This window comes from Eutrema salsugineum, unplaced genomic scaffold, assembly GCF_000478725.1.
Source record: "Eutrema salsugineum unplaced genomic scaffold, Eutsalg1_0 scaffold_5, whole genome shotgun sequence".
NCBI classification, from domain to species: domain Eukaryota; kingdom Viridiplantae; phylum Streptophyta; class Magnoliopsida; order Brassicales; family Brassicaceae; genus Eutrema; species Eutrema salsugineum.
The window spans coordinates 9,374,981-9,394,264 of NW_006256612.1; the positions used below are offsets into that span (position 1 = coordinate 9,374,981).

General features: G+C 37.9%; 5 protein-coding genes across 5 annotated transcripts; 3 read left to right on the top strand and 2 right to left on the bottom strand.

Annotated features, from left to right (window-relative positions):
• Window positions 1-928: 928 nt before the first annotated feature.
• Window positions 929-4,860, top strand: LOC18993119. The gene is made up of 7 exons (XM_006416601.2): window positions 929-1,308; window positions 1,653-1,888; window positions 2,110-2,749; window positions 2,852-3,212; window positions 3,361-3,455; window positions 3,616-3,810; window positions 3,894-4,860. Exons 1-7 carry the CDS (start codon window positions 1,105-1,107, stop codon window positions 4,569-4,571), a joined length of 2,409 nt encoding a protein of 802 aa, XP_006416664.1. The 5' UTR covers window positions 929-1,104; the 3' UTR covers window positions 4,572-4,860.
• Window positions 4,694-6,274, bottom strand: LOC18993120 (probable aquaporin TIP3-2). The gene is made up of 3 exons (XM_006416602.2): window positions 6,045-6,274; window positions 5,514-5,779; window positions 4,694-5,277 (listed from the first exon to the last, which is right to left on the bottom strand). The coding sequence occupies exons 1-3, from the start codon at window positions 6,184-6,186 to the stop codon at window positions 4,882-4,884; spliced, it is 804 nt and encodes a 267-aa protein (XP_006416665.1). The 5' UTR covers window positions 6,187-6,274; the 3' UTR covers window positions 4,694-4,881.
• A 1,040-nt stretch (window positions 6,275-7,314) lies between these two features.
• LOC18993121 (basic blue protein) lies at window positions 7,315-8,026 on the bottom strand. The gene is made up of 2 exons (XM_006416603.2): window positions 7,744-8,026; window positions 7,315-7,589 (listed from the first exon to the last, which is right to left on the bottom strand). Exons 1-2 carry the CDS (start codon window positions 7,937-7,939, stop codon window positions 7,378-7,380), a joined length of 408 nt encoding a protein of 135 aa, XP_006416666.1. The 5' UTR covers window positions 7,940-8,026; the 3' UTR covers window positions 7,315-7,377.
• Window positions 8,027-9,103: 1,077 nt separating this feature from the next.
• Window positions 9,104-11,196, top strand: LOC18993122 (transcription factor GTE5, chloroplastic). Its single transcript, XM_024153374.1, has 5 exons — window positions 9,104-9,167; window positions 9,259-10,535; window positions 10,623-10,668; window positions 10,777-10,878; window positions 10,963-11,196. Exons 2-5 carry the CDS (start codon window positions 9,264-9,266, stop codon window positions 11,010-11,012), a joined length of 1,470 nt encoding a protein of 489 aa, XP_024009142.1. The 5' UTR covers window positions 9,104-9,167; window positions 9,259-9,263; the 3' UTR covers window positions 11,013-11,196.
• Window positions 11,197-11,912: 716 nt separating this feature from the next.
• Window positions 11,913-18,890, top strand: LOC18993123 (cleavage stimulation factor subunit 77). Its single transcript, XM_006416605.2, has 22 exons — window positions 11,913-12,311; window positions 12,424-12,486; window positions 12,578-12,687; window positions 12,823-12,923; window positions 13,766-13,827; window positions 13,908-14,048; window positions 14,141-14,269; window positions 14,519-14,565; window positions 14,931-14,994; window positions 15,069-15,189; window positions 15,297-15,355; window positions 15,438-15,500; window positions 15,732-15,872; window positions 16,257-16,321; window positions 16,499-16,595; window positions 16,971-17,030; window positions 17,392-17,544; window positions 17,640-17,706; window positions 17,803-17,880; window positions 17,975-18,139; window positions 18,241-18,432; window positions 18,571-18,890. The coding sequence occupies exons 1-22, from the start codon at window positions 12,258-12,260 to the stop codon at window positions 18,741-18,743; spliced, it is 2,205 nt and encodes a 734-aa protein (XP_006416668.1). The 5' UTR covers window positions 11,913-12,257; the 3' UTR covers window positions 18,744-18,890.
• The last annotated feature ends 394 nt before the right edge of the window (window positions 18,891-19,284 follow it).

Sequence of the window (19,284 nt, forward strand, 5' to 3'; positions counted from 1 at the left end):
TGCCAAACTTCTTTTCCTTTGAGCATCTATCTAGTTGAGTGTTTTCGCCATGATCCTCGAGCGGTTTCCACGTCTGGGATGAAATTGGCCTCTTTATGTCATGACTCATGTGATACCCTGCAAAAAAAAAAAAAAAAACTAATCATATCATATGATGTCTAAATTGCTTTTTGTCTAATAGAACATGATTACAACAACTAATAACACTTCACAATCTCTTACCATCCACAAGAAGTTGTAGTGATATTATCCAGTTCATTAAACATTGTAAAATAATTTTACTAGACATAACAAATCCTTTTTTTGGACATCTTTAACTTCCATGATATATGACATCCTCGATACCGTTCAAATGAGGGAAATGATTTCATATCCAAAGAGTAATATGGTGTTTTAGGCAGATATATATCATTCAAGAAAAATCAAATTTTACAAAAGAATAACGAACATTAAAAGAAAAGATGTCTGAGTATCACTGACAAATTTAGACGATTATGAATTTTCACCTAAGATGATAATTCAGATGGATGATTGAGATTAATTACGAAGAAAGGAAATAACATATTTATTCCATTACCAAATACATTTTTCGTGTTGAAAACATTATGTAAATTCAACTTTTGTTCATTATGATAATTATTAATCTTAATATAACTTTAAATTATTAAATACTATTCAATATGTATTAATATTTTATAATCTTTTTTTACCAAAAAAAAAAAAAACTTTTGTTCATTATGGTTAATTATGTTGTATTTGTTGATGTGTATATGATTGATTTTGCAATTCAATTTCGAATTAATGAATGGTTTAGAGTAAGAAAATAAAGAATGATATTTTTGATTGTGTTTTCAAATCTATGGTAATTTGACTATGAACATTTAATTATTAGTTTAAGCTTGTTTCTCTTTCGGCAAATAATCTGGTTGGAAGTTGGAATTGCGATTCCAGAGATGGCTAATCCCACAGTTTCTCTTTCTCTCTTTTTCCTTTCTCCTTGTATACTGACATGAACAACTTCAACGCTACAACGAATCTTTCTTCTCCTCTAGATTCCTTCCCAAGACACCCTCACCGCATTGAAGGGCTTGGCTCTTCCCGGAGATGTTTTCGTTTGTGGGTCTCGTGTTCCTATCTGGGTTTTTCCTGGGAATTGTCGCCATCCTGGCGGCCGAAGCTGCGGGATTGATGTATCTCGTGAAGCGATTGAATCGGAAGAGAGATCGGCTTGAGTCAAAACCCGGCTCTGCTCCATCTACAAAGGATTATAATCCCGGCGAATCCTTGGATTTCTGTCTCAATAAACAGGTGATCGATCTTAATTCCTCTGTTGAGGTTTTTTAAGGGCGTTTTTTTTTTCCTTCTCCGAGAGAGAGAGAGAAGAAAGTTCGGTTTCGAAAGTTTGAAAATTGAATTCTGGGTCTAATTTCGGATTGCTTGCATGTTGGTTTAGTTGCGAGTATTGAGTTCCTTACATTGGAAATTTCGGTTGAAAAATGTGAACTTGACATTATATATATAGTGGCTCTTAGGGATGGTTGATTGTTGAAGTCAGCAATTTCAAATCAAGACAGAATTGTGTGAGTTTGGATTATAGTCTAAGTTCGAGCCAGACAATTTCAGATATCTGTAATGGGAGTTTGTAATTACAGGGAGTGATCTGGATTTTGGAGGGCAATGAAGGTCTTAAGAACTGGATGAAGGAAAAGTTACCAAAAGGACAGAAGAGGAAGAGAGACTTCTTGGAGATTCATCCCCTTCGAAAATTCGCTCGAATTAAAAATCACGAGCTGATCTTGTCTGATGCTGATGGCACTCAGGCTACTGTTTCTTTGAAATGTTGCTCTATTGAGGCTGTTTCAGGGTCTGATCTCCCTACAAGAAAATGGTACCAACTCTTAGTTTCTTATGACCCCCAGTTTTGATATATAACTAAGCAATTGAACTGTGAAACTTTGGTAGAATCAGGTTCTTGAATGAAGCGTTATACATAGCTGTACTTCCTGATTTTGATCATATTAGGTTCCGGAAATTTTGATGACTTTTAACACGAGAATATATTAAGTTTGATTGTTCTTTAGCTTCCACCAATTTTTTTTTGTTTCTTAGGGCTAAAAGATTTCCTATAAAAGTTGAAAGCAAGATTTCTTCAGCTTTGTACAAGGGAAGCCAGGTGTTTTACATCTATCTCGAGACTTCTTGGGAAAAGGAATCATGGTGTAAAGCCCTTCGTCTTGCTGCTTGCGAAAATCAGGAAAGGTTTATTTGGTACTCCACCAAATTGCAAGAAGAGTTCCGTAGTTATGTGACGTCTCTCAGTGTTGCATATCCTTCATTTATGAAACCATCTGTTGGGTTTAGTTTTGAGACACTTGACAAAGGGAATAGAACGGATGGTTCTTCCTCAAAGGTGCGCTTGTTCTTGAAGAGATTTTCAAGAAAGCGATCAAATCGTGAAGACAGGAAAACTTCTGTCCGTTCTAATCAAGATTCACAACATGGAAGTAGCTCAGGGAAGAGCATTTCAGGAAAGAAGATGGGTGACAATATCACAGATGAAACTGATGTGCCTATATTTTCACGTTCTGTTAGCCATAGCAGTCATCTTTCTGGGGTTTCGGATGGAGACTCTGAAGATAAGTTTGATATGGATGAAGGAACATTGGCGTGGAACTTGCTAATTTCTAGGCTATTTTTCGATCTTAAACGGAAAGCAGGAGTGAAGAATTCGGTGCAAGCACGAATCCAGGTCTGCACTTTCCATGATTCTGAAACCTTTCATGATGAACCAAGCACTTAATAAATTGATTTCCTTAACCGAACAAAGACGTAACTCTGTGATTTTAAACAGCGGTTGTTATCCAACATGAGGACTCCGAGCTATATAGGCGAACTGATCTGCTCCGATGTTGACACTGGAAATCTCCCACCTCATATACATGGAACTCGGGTTCTTCCAATGGATATGAGCGGTGTGTGGGCATTTGAACTAGATATTGACTACTCTGGTGAAGCGGTGATTGACGTTGAAACACGGGTTGACATCCGTGAGGTGGATCTACAAAAAGGCATTACGGACACAAAGTTGCCGCCAAGCTCTGCAGGGGAAGTCCCGTCAAACCCCATTGAAGAAGATTTTGAAAAGCAATTAGCCATCCCTGTGGAAACTGTTGATGCAGGGCATGTGGAAACTGGTGGATCCAATAAAGCAGGCTAGTTCGATGTTTGTTGAATATGATTTAATGCAGTCATCTCTCGTTTTACACACAGAGATCTTGCTATCCTGATTCCTGTTGAAAAATACTGCACAGGATGATAGTTACGACTGATTTTTCTTACCATTTTTTTTGTTGGTTGCAGATGAATCTAGGGGCTCAAAAGGAACGAAGGCAGCTCCAAATGGTGTATCTAGGTGGAAATCTATTCTTAAAAGCATTGCTGAACAAGTTTCTCAGGTTGGTTCTTCATTTTCAAATGTCTACTTTTTGTTTATTGGATTTGCTATAAACCTTTCCTCAATTCTCCTGAAAACCTTTGATTGGTTCTTATGTTGTGTTTTCCAGTCTTTCATGTCTCAATATGGTATCTTAGAACGTCTCTGTTTCTCAAATGCAGGTGCCTATCTCTTTGTCAATACGGGTGTCTTCTCTTCGAGGGACACTGCGGGTACAGATGAAGCCGCCTCCTTCTGATCAGTTATGGTTTGGATTCACGAGCATGCCTGATATAGAATTCGATCTCGCATCTTCTGTTGGGGAACACAAAATCACCAACAGCCATGTTGCAACGTTCTTGATCAACCGGTTTAAGGTACACTTTCTCCTTCGGGGTGTCTTATGTTTGGTCTCTAGTGAACTTTGAGCTGACAGTGAGATGACATTACGATTCTGCAGACGGCAATACGAGAAGCGGTGGTTCTTCCAAACTGTGAAAGCCTAACGATTCCTTGGATGATTGCTGAAAAAGATGATTGGGTTCAACGCAAAGCCGCTCCATTCATGTGGCTTAATCAAGAAAACGATCAAAATAGCTACCTGGCAACAGATGCGAGATCTAAATCTGACAAGCCACCGCCTTCTTCCTCCTGTGTTCAGTCTGAGCAAATGCAGAAAAATGCAAACGCCACCCAGAAGCTGATTATTTCTGAAGCACGGACTATGTCTTCTTCCTCCTGTGCTGAGACTGAGCAAATGCAGGAAGCTGCCAATGCCGTCCAGAAACCGAATACTGAAGCAGAGGCTATGTCTACGCCAGTGTCAAATTCCACAACTGTAACAGTAGAGAGTGACAAATCCTTGGGAGACCTGAAAACTCCATTACTGCTACCAAGCAGCAGTGAAAAGCAGGAGACGAACTCAAGAGGCAGTACCGGAGAGATGACGGTTGTTCAGTCACCATCTAGGTCGATGATACTTTCAAGTGAAGAAGATGATTCAAGGGGAAAGAAATTGGGAAGAAGAGCAAGGATGTTTGATCTTGGGAAGAAAATGGGGGAGAAGTTGGAGGAGAAGAGGCGTCATATGGAAGAAAAGAGTAGACAAATTGTTGAGAAAATGAGGGGACCTTCTTAACATGAGAGAGGAGAAGCCATTGCAGGTTTCTGATACAAAATTGATTTATAGAAGCCGAGGAAGTTCGGTATTGTTACATGTACAGCACCTTGAGAGAAAGCCATGGATGTCTCCGGTTTTTATCGGATAATTGATCAATTTGTGGCGAAATGTTTATTGTTTATATAAGTACAATACAAGAAAACAGTTTCTCGTCTGAACTCAATTATACATAGGAAGTTGCTAGAAAAACCAAAGAGAAACACAACACAAGCAAAGCAGAGATTCTTGATACAAAGAGAGAACCTTCCAACATGAAGCTTAGTCCGGTCTAGTAATCTTCCGGAGCCAATGGTTGGTGGGTACTGTGGTGAGGAGGCTCGTTGACGCTGGGGATGACCATGTACTCATAGATAAGGGCGGCCAGTGCACCGCCAATGAAGGGCCCAACCCAGTAGATCCAATGGTTATGCCATCTCCATCCCACTAATGCTGGACCAAAGGTTCTAGCCGGATTCATTGATGCTCCATCGAATGGACCTCCTACCAACATGTTTGCCCCGAATATGAGCCCGATGGCTAGCGGTGCTATGATCCCAATACTCCCTCTCTTTGGATCGATTGAGGTTGAGTAGACAACATAAACCAAGGCAAATGTAAGTATGATCTCCATCAGTAGCCCATGAAGCTCACCAACTCCAGACGCTACATGGTAACCTATTGGTCTCTGCATCACAGAGAATCACACTTTTAATCATGAACATATAGCCCCGGTTGAATCCAAAACCAACTGAAAAGTAACAGACACCAAGCTCGAATGAAAATAAAACTAAACTACAGTTTTTAAGTATCTCTCAGTAGAAAGAATGATTAATTTTACAACCATATGAAACTTAGTAAACTAAAATCAAACCGATCATATAAAATCTTAATAAAGAGATTGATGAGAAGTGATATATATACCGAGCCATTAGTTGCAAGCCTCAACAAGAGACAAGCGAGGATAGCACCAAGAAGCTGAGCAATCCAATAGTATACTGCTCGGATCACCGAAATCCTGCCTCCGAACAGAGCACCAAGAGTGACCGCCGGGTTCACGTGTCCACCTGAGACATTGATGGCCGCCGAAACAGCTGCGAATAGGGCCAATGCATGAGCTAACGCCACCAGAACTAACCCTCCCGGCGTGTTTGTCCCTGTGTGAGCCGCGGTGTCCCAATACAACTTGTCTGTCCAATAACAAACATATATAATGCATGATGATATGCATGGCTCGAACAAATATATTAATTATAGTAGAATTCTTCCTAGTTTCTATAATCTTTTTTACTTACTAAAACAAAAATCAAGGTAAATCCAAAAATCTTATAAATAAGTTTGTGGGGGTAGAGGTTAATACTTGTTGGAGTAAGATGGCAATAAATATTTGGCGGGAAATGTCCTTTTTTGTGCCTTAGATATTTCCTATGTATATGTTACAAAAGTAATACGAACCTAGAGCGAGGATGGAGCCTTCTCCAGCAAAGACGAAGACAAAAGTGGAAAGAAACTCAGCCAATGTGGCTCTAATGGAGTCCGGATGAGTTGCCTCGTCAGCTCTCCCGAATCCGTATGCTCTTCTAGCAGATGTTGCCATTTTTTACACCCTAATTTAGATATCAAACCTTGATGATGGATAAAGAACAACAAAGGAAGAAAAGGCAAGAGAAGAAGAATTGAAAGAGAGAGAGATTTTAAAAGAAGCGAAGTAGAAGTAATCAGGAGACAGATGTGATATGAGAGTGTCTGAAGCTGAACACGTGGATCCTGTTCGTGTCTATCCATTCCTTGATCTTACCTGATCCTCTCAATCTGGACAGTTCCTTAATTATAAATACAACAATGGCACTATTGTATATGTGTATTTACAATTATCCATGTTGTGGCTATATATCTATGCATGTGTGACAAGTGGATCAAGTTATAGAATGATCCGGTTTCGGCTTTCCTCGTCACTTGTTTTGTCTTTTCTTATGTGAGGCAGTGTAATAGAAGTACTTTCGATCATGATCATAAAAAGGAAGACAGAAGAGCTGGTAGGACGGGCAACTTAGACCAAGCAATAGCTAGGATCTCTCATATATGTTTGAGAGAAGTGCTATACAATCAAAGATATTATTAATAAGTAATTGTACACGATAGCAAAGAGTTTAAGCAGCAAGAATTTCCGAGATATAGGGTTTTGAATTGCTGCTAATTAGTATGAATTATAAACTTTTTTTCAAATTTTGCTCTATTGTTTTCAAATGTTTTTTCGAGTTCTTTCCTTCTTTATTTGTACGGAAAAGAAATTTCTTAAATCCCAATGTTCTAATCTTAGTAGTTGTAGTAAGACCTGACTTTTTTAAATCCTTTTTTTTTGGTGGAATTTGAAGCTTTTCCTTTAACTTCTTAGTTCTTATATATACTGTTAAGTGCGTTTGAGCTTGTCTATTTTATACATTTTCTGCGATTCGCCTCAACTTTATTATTATGGATTTTCTTAATTTGTATATTGGTCATGTCCAAAAAACAAATTATCCCCAACAATATATGTCAAGTTAGCTTTAGTAAAATCGACATTTTGAAAGAAACAAAAAAAAAAGACGATCGATTAAAACTATATTTGCAGTCGACAAAAAAAAAGAAGAAGAAGAAGCTGTATTCCATAAAACTTTATAAAGAAGAAGAAAAATATGTTTTATTAAAACTTGCTTTAGACAGATACATTAAGAAGAGAAATTCATTATTTCATTAAGAAATTGCTCTTGAGAGATACATTAAAAGAAGGATGTTGATGATTTGTTCTTTAGTATGGGGCCAAACCATTGACTTGCAGCTTCATACCAGAAAAACAGTCAGTAGGATTACGTGTTCCGATAAAATAGCTACCACCATAAGGAAGGTTTATCTTATCCTCGCCGGATTTAAACTCTAGCGCTCCGTCGTTTGGTGTGCACATATCGTAACCGGTTTGGTTTACAAGCATCAAATTAAATCTTGAATTATTGTACTTGAACACTACAATGCCACATTACAATATATAAAGTTATCAAAGGATTGATTGTGTGTATGCTGTATCATTATAATAATATTGATATTTGCGTATATTGTAATTTGTTAATCACTTTCTAATGATAATATTATAAAATTTACTAGTATTTTATGTACGTACCAAGAAAATCTCCCGCATAAAAAGTTTTGCCTCTTGCCCAAATATCACCACTATTACGCAGACCCCACCCGTATTGATCTCCGACAGTGTAGGTTGTCGGGCTTCGGGCATGCGTAAAACCACCAGCTAGAAACAAGCCTAACACCGTTATGATTGTGCCTATCGGAACCGTAGCCGTAACTGATGATCGAGCCATTTGGTTCAATTGGGTCAAAAGTTTCCGTGAGCTATGCAAATATGATCTGGATGATGATGGTTTTAGCCAACGACATTTGTCTTTATATTTAGACTATTCTTGTAAGATACTACGAACTTGGGATTGATAGATCGATATCCATAATTTCGTAGATTTTTCTTTCTATGGAGGAGACATATGTAGTATTACTGATGAAAAAAAAAATCTTAAGAGATTTGATTGGTGGTACCATTGAAGATAAAAAATCTGAATATATTTAATTGGTTTTGTACCGAAGTAATATTTTTCTTGAAGTTCATAACGAATTATTATTACTGGCATATACTGTGTATATATATATATATAACAAAAAATAATATATATTAATACATAATTTTCTCTTTTTAACGTTTACTTTCCATTTTCTGATAGATATTACAACTTCTCATTTTAATTAGTATGAATAGAAAGGCGTATTGGCTTACAATTTGGAGCATTTGGTTTATATATTTTGCTAATGGTTTGTACAAACTAGAGGAATAAAATTTAGGTGGAATTATGCTGTCTTTTCTATAATCCTATGTTAGCATGCATGTAACAATTTGGTAATATTCATACATTAATAAGGCTAACGATTTCAATTTATAGAATTACTGAATCACAAACTTTTAAGTGATTATTGTGTTATTCAATAACAAAGTTGTGTGTCTCAATATTTGTTGTATTGATAACTAAACATGTTCTTCAATCAATAATTTGGAAAACCAAATTACGGAACAAAACTTTTAAAGGTAAAAAATTAGTCAACGTACAAGCAAATAGATATTCGACGTCACGTAACTTGGGTTTGTTTAATCAGTACAAGTACAAGCAAATCTTGTAAATTTTGGAGATATAGGTAGATAAAGTCATAAAGATTTAGCAAGTACAAGTTGGTTTTTACAGATTCACGTCACGTAAAAGGGATTATTCAATTGGTATTTTCCGGCTTGGTACCGGTTTGGTATTTTGTTGGGGACACCTGAGAGAACTTTACCTCCCTTTCCCACTTAACACATGTGTTGGTTTTCTCCCAAATTTATCGGGTGGTCAAGCGCGTGAATTCAAGCGCGTGAGCTTACTCTATTCTCTCCTCCCCATTGCTCTCTCTTCCCCTTAGGGTTTTCGTCTTTGCAAATCCAGAGCGATCTTCTTGAATTACGATTCAACCTAATTTCCCTCTCTTTCGATTTCGTCGACCTTCGATTTGGTATTTCTGAATCCTCAATCTCGGTGCTCCGAACTGAAAACCCTAGAGAAACCCTAGATTCTTCTGCTCCGTTTCTGAATTTTGTTTTCAGGAAGAATGTCTTCTGATCATATATCAGAAGGTGGAGCTTCGAAGACGAAGCATAAGTGGAGCGCAAGCGGAAACCAGAGCCAGAACCGATCCAGGCCAATGGTGGTTGATAGACAAGAACGTTCGGCTCCTCTCGTGTCTCCGTCGAACTCGTTTGCGTCGGAGGACGGCCATCAAATGTTGAGGATAAGCCTGAGCTCGATTTCGAAGCTTGAGGTAAGGAGCTTGAAGCGGAAACTAATGTCTGAGTTAGATGAGGTTAGGAGCTTGATCAAGCGGTTCGACCCCGAAGGTAACATCGGTGGAAACTTCGGGTACATGGCTAAAACCGGTGCCGTAGGGAGAAACAAGAAGCTGAAAACAGGTGGTAATGGAGTGAAGAAGGGTGGGCTTGGAGCTGATAAAGGTACGGTTCAGATTTTCAAGAACTGCAACAATTTGCTTACTAAATTGATGAAGCACAAGGATGGATGGGTATTCAATGTGCCAGTTGATGCTAAGGGACTTGGCTTGCATGATTATCACACTATTGTTAAAGAACCTATGGATTTGGGCACAGTGAAGGCTAAGTTGAGTAAAAGTATGTATACTTCACCATTGGATTTCGCTGAAGATGTGAGACTTACTTTTAACAATGCCATCTTGTATAATCCAATTGGGCATGATGTGCATCGTATGGCCAAGCTTCTGTTGAGCATGTTTGAAGAGAAGTGGGTTTCCATTGAAGTGCAGTATGATAATCTTCATAGGAAGTTCAAACCAACTCGTGATATCGAGTTTTCTGTTCCTGCTTCAACAATTGCGCCTATTGTAGAGCCATTACCAGCTCCTACACCTTCCCCATCTCCTCCTCCTGCTCCTCCTCGGCCTCCAGTACTTGAAAATAGGACTACTTTGGAGAGAGCAGAATCCATGATAACACCAGTGGAACCTGAAACTGTCACTACTGCCCCCGATAAGCCCGAAGAAGAAGAGGAAGCGCCTGATAACAATAGGGACCTGACGTTGGATGAGAAACGGAGACTCAGTGAAGAGCTTCAGGACTTGCCTTATGACAAACTAGAGACAGTTGTTCAGATTATCAAGAAGAGGAATCCAGAGCTCTCTCAGCAAGATGATGAGATCGAGCTGGATATTGACAGTGTCGACATCGAAACGCTTTGGGAGCTTTATAGATTCGTGACTGGGTACAAAGAGAGCTTGGGCAAGAAAAAGGAGGATCAGGGATTTGGCTCAGAAAGAGATGCTGAATCTGCTCACAATATTATCCAAGAACCAGTAAGGTTTCCATAGCTAATTTTGATTCAGGTCTTCTGCTCTTACTGATTTTGGCTAATATCATTGTTTCTCCTTTTGGTTTCGCAGACCACTCTAGCAACTGGCACCGAAACATCGAGAGTTACTGAATCAGGTAAGGTTTTAGCTCACGAGGTCATACCATATTCGGATGCACTAGTATTTATTACACAGAAAAAAAAAGAAAAATAGGCCAGTGGAATAATGAATATTCTCTAACCAGGAAAAGCAATTCGCACGTCATCTCCTGTTCGGCAAGAAAACAACGCAAGTGGATCAAGTAGTTCTAACAGTTCTAGTAGTGACTCAGGATCTTGCTCTACTGGTAAATGTAGAAACTCTGTGTCAACTCTTTTTTTCTTTTTCTTATCAGCATCACAACTCACATAACTTCTCTTATGATCTGCAGATTCTAACAGTGACAGCTCCTCAGGACGTGGATCAGATACTGGTAATTAGACCAACAAGTCAAAGAAGTTTTTAGCTGTAGTAAAGTCAGGGCCGTCATGTTGTTATCCACCTCTTTTAGTAGCGGAGTTACAATTTTTCCCAATCAGATTGTTTTCTGTAGTAGAATTCTTTTACTGTACAGGAAATATGGAACAACTATCCAGATGCTTTGATATAATCAACACGCTTTTCTGTACTTGTTTTAATTGCAACGAGTTTATTGTTTAAAGCTGTAAAAGAAACTAGATGGAGGCAAGAAGAAGAATTTGATTTTTCCATATTACAACCAGATTAGCTCTTCTTGGTATTATATTATTCAAAGCATCACATAAGCCTAACTAAAATAGAACAGTTAAGCCTGTAGGGATGGGGTCACACAATCTTATTAGCTTTACAATAGCTCCACTCAGAAGCGTCTGATGCAAATGGCACATTTGTCTGTGAACTTTTGGAGTCTTAAGAGATCTTGTACTATGTTCCTTAGTGTTTATATCTACATCTCCAAACCATATTACAAGCTGCTCATATTCCTTTTCTCTTCTTATTTTCGAAGTTAAAGCATCCATCATCTTCTCTGGTGATTATGATATAAGAAAAAAAAAGTTGGAATCAATGTTTCTCCCCAACCCTATTTTATACCTAGCATCTTTTCTTATGGAGAAGCTCTCTAATCACCAACGTAAACCGCCAACGTTCGGATCCGCAAAAAAACCTTATACGTCATACTCGAGAAGACGTAAATTTAGTGAAAGGATAAAATAAAATAAAGAGAAAATGTTCTCTCATAGAAACGACTAAATAAATAATGTAGGCTCAGTAGGCCCACTTTCATCATATGGGCCTAAAATGTAGACCCAATTATGCTCATCTATTGTTTTATTTAAGTCAGTCCGACCCAAAAGAGAACCGCGGAAATTGTTTTCCTTTTTTAAAGGCTGGGACTTTGAGTCTCCCCATTCTTCATCTCGGCTATAGGTTCCGGCCACCGTTTTTCGGCCAGACCCGTCGGAGGAGTGTTAAGTTGTTGAAAGTCAGATTAGGGTTTAATTATATCATCGCCGGATAAAATTCTGACTCTGTTCTTGCGATCTGAGGTACAACGGGGTCCTTTTTGAGGCGAGACTTACGGCATTGAAGCTGTAGAAGCTTTGGCTAGACTCGGCGGATGACTGAATATCAGATTAGGGTTTATTTGTATCACCACTGATTGAATTGAAGGTGTGTTCTTCTGATTAAGTACAACGTGTTAAATTTATGGCTGATAAGTACAACATCGAGGAAGCAGAGGCTTTGGCCAGGAGAGCCTTGGTACAACTCTTTCCCCGGATTTTTTTTAATACTTGTTTGATTTCTCGTAAGACGTGGAAATTTTCTTGACTTTTTAATTGTTGGATTTCGTGAACTTGTTTGCTTCCTTCAGCACTTACCGATTGCTCAGGCAACGCCGATCTACGAGCAGCTTTTGTCACTGTATCCCACTTCTGTAAGTTTCCAGTGGCTTCACTGCCGCGTTATTGTGCTGAAAAGTTTCCTGTTTTATTAAGTTTATTACTGAATTGTGAGTTTCTGTGTAGGCGAGATATTGGAAGCAATATGTGGAGGCACAGATGGCTGTAAACAATGATGATGCTACGAAACAGATATTTAGCCGTTGCTTGCTGACCTGCCTTCAAGTTCCTCTTTGGTATGAACTGCTTTCCTTTTTTACTAGTTGATAAGAGTCAATACATGATCTTTCCGTCTCACTGTTTCTTCTGCTTAGCTACAATGCAAGTCTTTCCATCTCCTTGAATATAATTCAAACATCTTATTCTCTTAGGCAATGTTACATTCGGTTCATCAGAAAGGTCTACGACAAGAAAGGAGCAGAGGGTCAAGAGGAGACCACAAAGGCTTTTGAGTTTACGCTTAATTATATTGGTATCGCTTCCCTTCAGGAGTTTTGGCTCTATTGTGTTTTTTATTTTTCATTTTCATGCTAGTCCTGTGTACATGTCCGATGAATAGAGGGAAATATTTCGCTAATAGTTCTGTGTAGTAAAAGATATGAGTTGTTCGATATTATGCGAAATATAGTTGCTAACAATCAAAAAAAATTTGCAAGTTACTAGAGTTTGTCTGCGTTCTAACTTTTGTCACGTCAGTCTCTGGTAGTTCTTCGTCTTGACAGATTGTATTTGTAATACTGTTGTAAGCTGGTTTATATTATCCATCTCATGATCGTTAAGTATCAGGTATAGAAATTATAATTTGGGACACTTGATGACTGTAACGGATATGCGTGTGTACTTTGATTATAAGTAGATGGAAGCACTTCGTGTTTCACATTGAGGTGTTCACATGGCTTGAAAATTCTAGAAAACTCTGTCCAATCCTCTAGCACTATTTAAACTTCTTGTAGTTTCCTATAACTGGCGTTGAAATGAGTAATGCGTCGTTGAATCATTGTTGAATCAAACGTTCATCATATACTGTTGATGCCCTTGTTCGTTTTTTCACATGTCATGACTCTTCATTGTGACAATGGAATGGTTTTTATTTTTATCTTCCTACGCATTAGGAGTCTCTTTGGTACTAAGTAAAAGTCCATGATGGGATTCTCTTTGGCTGATAGTGTGTCACTCCTAAGAGAAATGTTAATAAGGGTTTTATTATCCTCAGCAATAGCAAGCACATTCTTATACTTTGCATCCGTAACATGCCAACACATAAGATAACCCGGGCCTTACTGATGGTCGTTTATTCGATATATTAATCACCAGGGACAGACATAGCATCTGGACCTATATGGACCGAGTACATTACCTTTCTAAAGTCTCTTCCGGTTCGTTATATCATTCTAACGTTTTCCTTAATACTAATAATTTTCTATTATTGCAGAGAAACTAACTGATTCTCTTGCAGGCTCTTAACCCCCATGAAGATTCGCAACGGAAGATTGCTCTACGAAAAGTGTATCAGAGAGCTATATTAACTCCGACTCACCATGTTGAACAACTATGGAAAGATTATGAAAACTTTGAAAATTCTGTTAGCCGTCAATTGGTAAACTTTTGTTTTACAAATCTTGTGTGGTTTCTTACGAACTTCTTTCGATATGTTTGGTTGGTGGATGATCTAATCTATCCTGTGAACAGGCCAAAGGACTTGTAAATGAGTATCAACCAAAATTTAACAGTGCCAGAGCCGTGTATAGGGAGCGCAAGAAGTACATTGAAGAAATTGATTGGAATATGCTTGCCATACCTCCAACAGGATCTTCGAAGGTGAATTATTTCTCATCCATTGCTTCTTTTTGGAACTGCTAAGTCTAACTTTCTTCTATATTTTTGAATTCGACAATATTGGATATATTGAGACTTAAATTGGCTATAATGACATTATGAGCATAAATTCACGTCATGAGATCAGGTTATCAAGATAGAAAATACAAATTGAGCTATAAGTTCTTTCATTTTTTCAATTGAGCATTTTGCTCACCTTGGTAATTTACACCGCCTTATGGTTTTATGCAGGAAGAAGCTCAATGGGTGGCCTGGAAGAAGTTCTTATGCTTTGAAAAGTAAACCCCTAAAACATCATCTTTTTTTTTTCCCATTCATTTCGTAGTTGCTTACCCATTTCTCTTCGGGAGTTTCTAGTACCTTGAAGAAAACAAAGGCTAGAGATTCAATATATTGCTACTGTTAATTGGTCCCCCGGTTGAAATTTGGCTGTGTTCAGTTTATGCCTCCTAATGATGAGACTTATACCTTGTTCTGTCTCATTTTGCTGATTAAGATTAATGATGATATTAACTTGAAAACTGGAATGAGTTACTACCCAGTTACATCCAACAAGTGTTGATTGGGTCTTATGCATATTATTCTTCAACCAGTCCTTCTAAATATAACTATATTCTTCTCCTTATACAATTGTAATTTTCAGAAGCAACCCTCAAAGGATTGACACGGCCTTGTCAACTAAGCGGATTATATATGTCTATGAACAGGTATTCTAAGAGACAATGAGATGTCCGAAATGCGGTTCTTTCTTAATTGACTGATTATTACTCTGGTTTTACAGTGTCTAATGTGCTTATATCACTATCCCGATGTATGGTATGACTATGCTGAGTGGCACATAAAATCTGGTTCGACGGATGCTGCAATCAAAATATTTCAGCGAGGTCTTAAAGCCATTCCTGGTATCTAATCTATCCTCTCTTTCATTATGTCTATGAATTAGTTGTTTTATTGTTTCGACCCTTCTATATTTCTCTAAGTGTCTACATTGTCCACTCTCTAATGTCAGATTCGGAAATGTTGAAATATGCTTATGCTGAGTTGGAGGAATCTCGTGGAGCAATTCAGGTTTTTATCCTTGCTGCTTGAATCTCCTTATTGAGCTGTTGCTTTTGTTCTCATACTCTTTGCTATTTGTATGCTTTTGCAGTCAGCAAAGAAATTATATGAAAGCATTTTGGGGGTTAGCACAAACTCTTTGGCACATATACAAGTAAGAACGAGCAAAGTTCAGAACTTAGGACTGCTAAGATTGGCATAAAAGCACATCTCCTTTGTTCATAGTCACATGCTTCTCAACTGCTGACTATTGTATCTTTCCACCATATTCATGATATATGTTTTTCGCCTCCATTTGTTTCCCACCTATAATTTTTTTCACTTCTGGATTTTTTTTTTTTTTTTCACTGGAAACACTCATATGTATTTTTATATGCTTTTGCAGTTCCTTCGTTTTCTCCGGAGGGCCGAGGGTCTTGAATCTGCTCGCAAGTACTTTTTAGATGCTAGAAAATCTCCCAGCTGCACATATCATGTGTATATTGCTTTTGCTACGATGGCCTTTTGTTTTGGCAAGGATCCAATGGTGGATTTTCTTTCTATTTGGAACTGCTTTTTTCTTTCTTGTTTGATCTTATTGGTATGTGAATGGGTTGATTATGAAGGAGGTATCCAGAACCCAGTCGTCTTATTTTCCTCTTAGTTTCTTAAGTAAGCGAGGAAAATCTATGATAATGAAGTCAAAATGATTTAAATATTGGGGTGTTTTCTTATTGATGCACTTCAATTCTTCATTTGTTTGCAAAGTAGTGTACGCACCTTACCTTCTTGCACAATCCTCTTTGTCTTCATTTGTTCGATTCGATTGACAAAATTGTAATACTTGACATTCTTGCAAGACAAATGTACTAATATGGCGTCTAATTTCAATTTCTATTCAAAAGAAGTTTATATATGTATTCTTATGTAGGTTGCTCATAATATCTTTGAGGAGGGGTTGAAACGCTATATGAATGAACCCGTTTACATCCTTGAGTGAGTGCCACTGCAGCCTTACTGCTTCCTTTATTTCTTCTTAAGATATACTTGAAACTCTTTTTTGTTTAGTATGAGACGTTAAGGCCTTCTCAGATAAAAGTATTTTCAAACTTGTTCTCTCCTAAACTTACCTAAACCAGAATTTCAAAACTCTGTTTTTGCTTTGAATTCCAGGTATGCAGATTTCTTGACTAGATTGAATGATGATAGAAATATCAGAGCTCTATTTGAACGGGCATTAAGCACACTACCAGCTGAAGAATCTGCTGAGGTACGGTGTTAGTGATGTTTCCTTACTCAGAGCGGTTCAAGAAGGCGGTATTTTTTCTGACGCATGAAAAAAGACATGGAAAAAATGACCTGCCAATGAAATAACCGAGCAATATAGAATTTCTGAGTTTGATTAAATATAATAATGTTTTAGCAATTGAAGGTGTAATCTTGACTCACATCTGAGCCTCATGAACAGTGATTGAGTTGGTAGGCGTTTTAAATTGAATTAAACAGTCCAATATTATTTGCGTGGTTCACGTGAAATACTGTTTCAAATGCTATTACAATGAAGAAGTCAATCGGTGGTAATATGTTATACCCTACTGCTAACTGCTTTCCAGGATTAACTTTTTCCTTGCCCCATCCTTGTCAGGTCTGGAAAAGATTCATTCAGTTTGAGCAAACATATGGAGATCTTGCTAGTATACTAAAGGTAGTCTAACTTATTTGAGTGTTGTCATTGTATACTAGGAAAGCAAATACAGTGCTTGCTGCGTTTTGTAAGCAATTTCTTTAAGTTATTTTTCTGTTGATTCTGTTATGATTATATGATGACAACTTTGTTGAAGAGTGCCAGTTCTGTTGGTTTTGATTAATTTGACTGGCTTTGGATTGCATGGAATATTCTTGAAAATGCTGAGACTATTATTTTTTAAATAAACAATGACAGAGTGGCACCTCGTGAAAGAGACATTTGATGGCCAGTATCAAATTGCGCTGTTTGATGGAGAAGTCAGATTTTCTTTCTTGTATCCGCTCTGAGATATTTGTTTACTATGACAACCTTTGTGTAGGTTGAGCAGAGAAGGAAAGAAGCACTTTTCGGAAAAGGAGAAGAGGGATCTTTTGCTCTAGAGAGTTCACTTCAAGATGTTGCTTCTCGGTACAGTTACATGGATCTTTGGCCATGCACTTCCAAGGAGCTTGATCATTTAGCCAGACAAGAGGTATGTCCCACGCAATATATCGCATTTAGCGTGAATAACTACTGATGATGGATCTAGTAAGTACTAATTTTAACTAATCGATGTTTTCACTATAGTTGCTTGTGAAGAATATGAATAAGAAAGTAGAGAAGACAAATCTAACTCATGGACCTGCAGCTATAGGTCTGTGCTTTTTAGTTTTTTTTTTTTTGTGTGTAAATCGCATATGTTGAACATTGGTGATGAATGAAGTAAATAAACCACCTTGTGGGCTGACAGGTAGTGTAGCATCTTCGTCAAAAGTTGTTTATCCAGATATAACTCAGATGGTCGTATATGAGCCGACAAAGAAATCAGGTATTGATTGTCACTTTGCAGTTTGTAGCATCATTTGGCCTCACGATGAATAGAATCGTGAACTAAATCTGAACCATTCATGTTTTGACTGTAGAGTTTGCTAGTTCTGCAAACCCAGTGGCAGCTTCTGCTTCGACCACCTTTCCAAGTAATGTGACCGCAACTGCAACTCATGGATCAGCCAGCATATTTGACGAAATACCAAAGACTACTCCAGCTGCATTATCAGCGTTTTTAGCTAACTTGCCCATTGTTGACGGTAAATATCTTTGAGCCAACTCCAAGTTGTATTTAAACAGTGCACCTGAATAAGTTTCCACTAACCGACTAGTTTCCTATTATCCCTCTCAATTTTTTCAGGTCCTACACCCAATGTGGATGTTGTTCTGTCAATATGTTTGCAGAGTGACTTACCAACAGTTCAAACTGCTAAGCAGAGTTTTGCTGCTAAAGGCAATGCTCCAAGTCAAAACGTTCCCTCGGGTTCAACCCGAGGTGGATCTCAAAGATTAACAAGGGACAGAAGGGCTACAAAAAGAAAAGATTCAGATAGTAAGTTCTCTTGGCCCATGGTTATGTTCAAGCATATATGATATTGGCTCATGGAAGTGAATCATCTATGCTTTAGAACAACCATTGTAAATGGTGGTTAACAATCTTACTCTCTCTAATCTATCTCTCTGGTAACAGGGCAAGAAGAAGATGATACTACATCCATACAAAGCCAGCCTCTACCTACAGATGTTTTCAGACTGAGGCAAATGCGTAAAGCTCGAGGGATCTCAACATCATCACAGACACCAACCGGTTCCACATCGTATGGCAGTGCCTTCTCCGGTGAGCTATCTGGCAGCACCGGCTAAGATTTACTGAGATAGCCAAATCTGTAGAAGACTCTTGCTCTTGTAGTTTAGTTCTCCCAAGAGTTTTAATTTTGTAGTAAAAATCTTCGATATTATATATGTTTCTCAGATCTTCAAGTTCAGTCAATGTTATACAATCAATATTAGTTACTCACGACTTGTTTGCATGCGTTGTTATGTTCAAATCTTTCAATCGGAAAAAAAAAAAAAAAAAAACTAGAGCCTTTCATAATTTAGTAGCTCCAATTAATAGCTCCAATTAATAGCTCCAATTATTCCATGTTCACGATGACATATTATAATCATGCCGTTCATAAAAAAAGGAAAAATCTAAACCCATTCCACCAACATTAATAGCTCCAATGATTCCATGTGCACGATGACATATTATAATCATGCCGTTCATAATTTAGCTCCTTTTAGACACATTGCCAATAAGAAGTCAAAAAGTTACTTCGAATCAAATGATTTATTCTTTTGTCCATTTAATAACATTGCTTCTGTTAATAGCATTCTTCATTTCGATTTTAAGTTGGTTGGT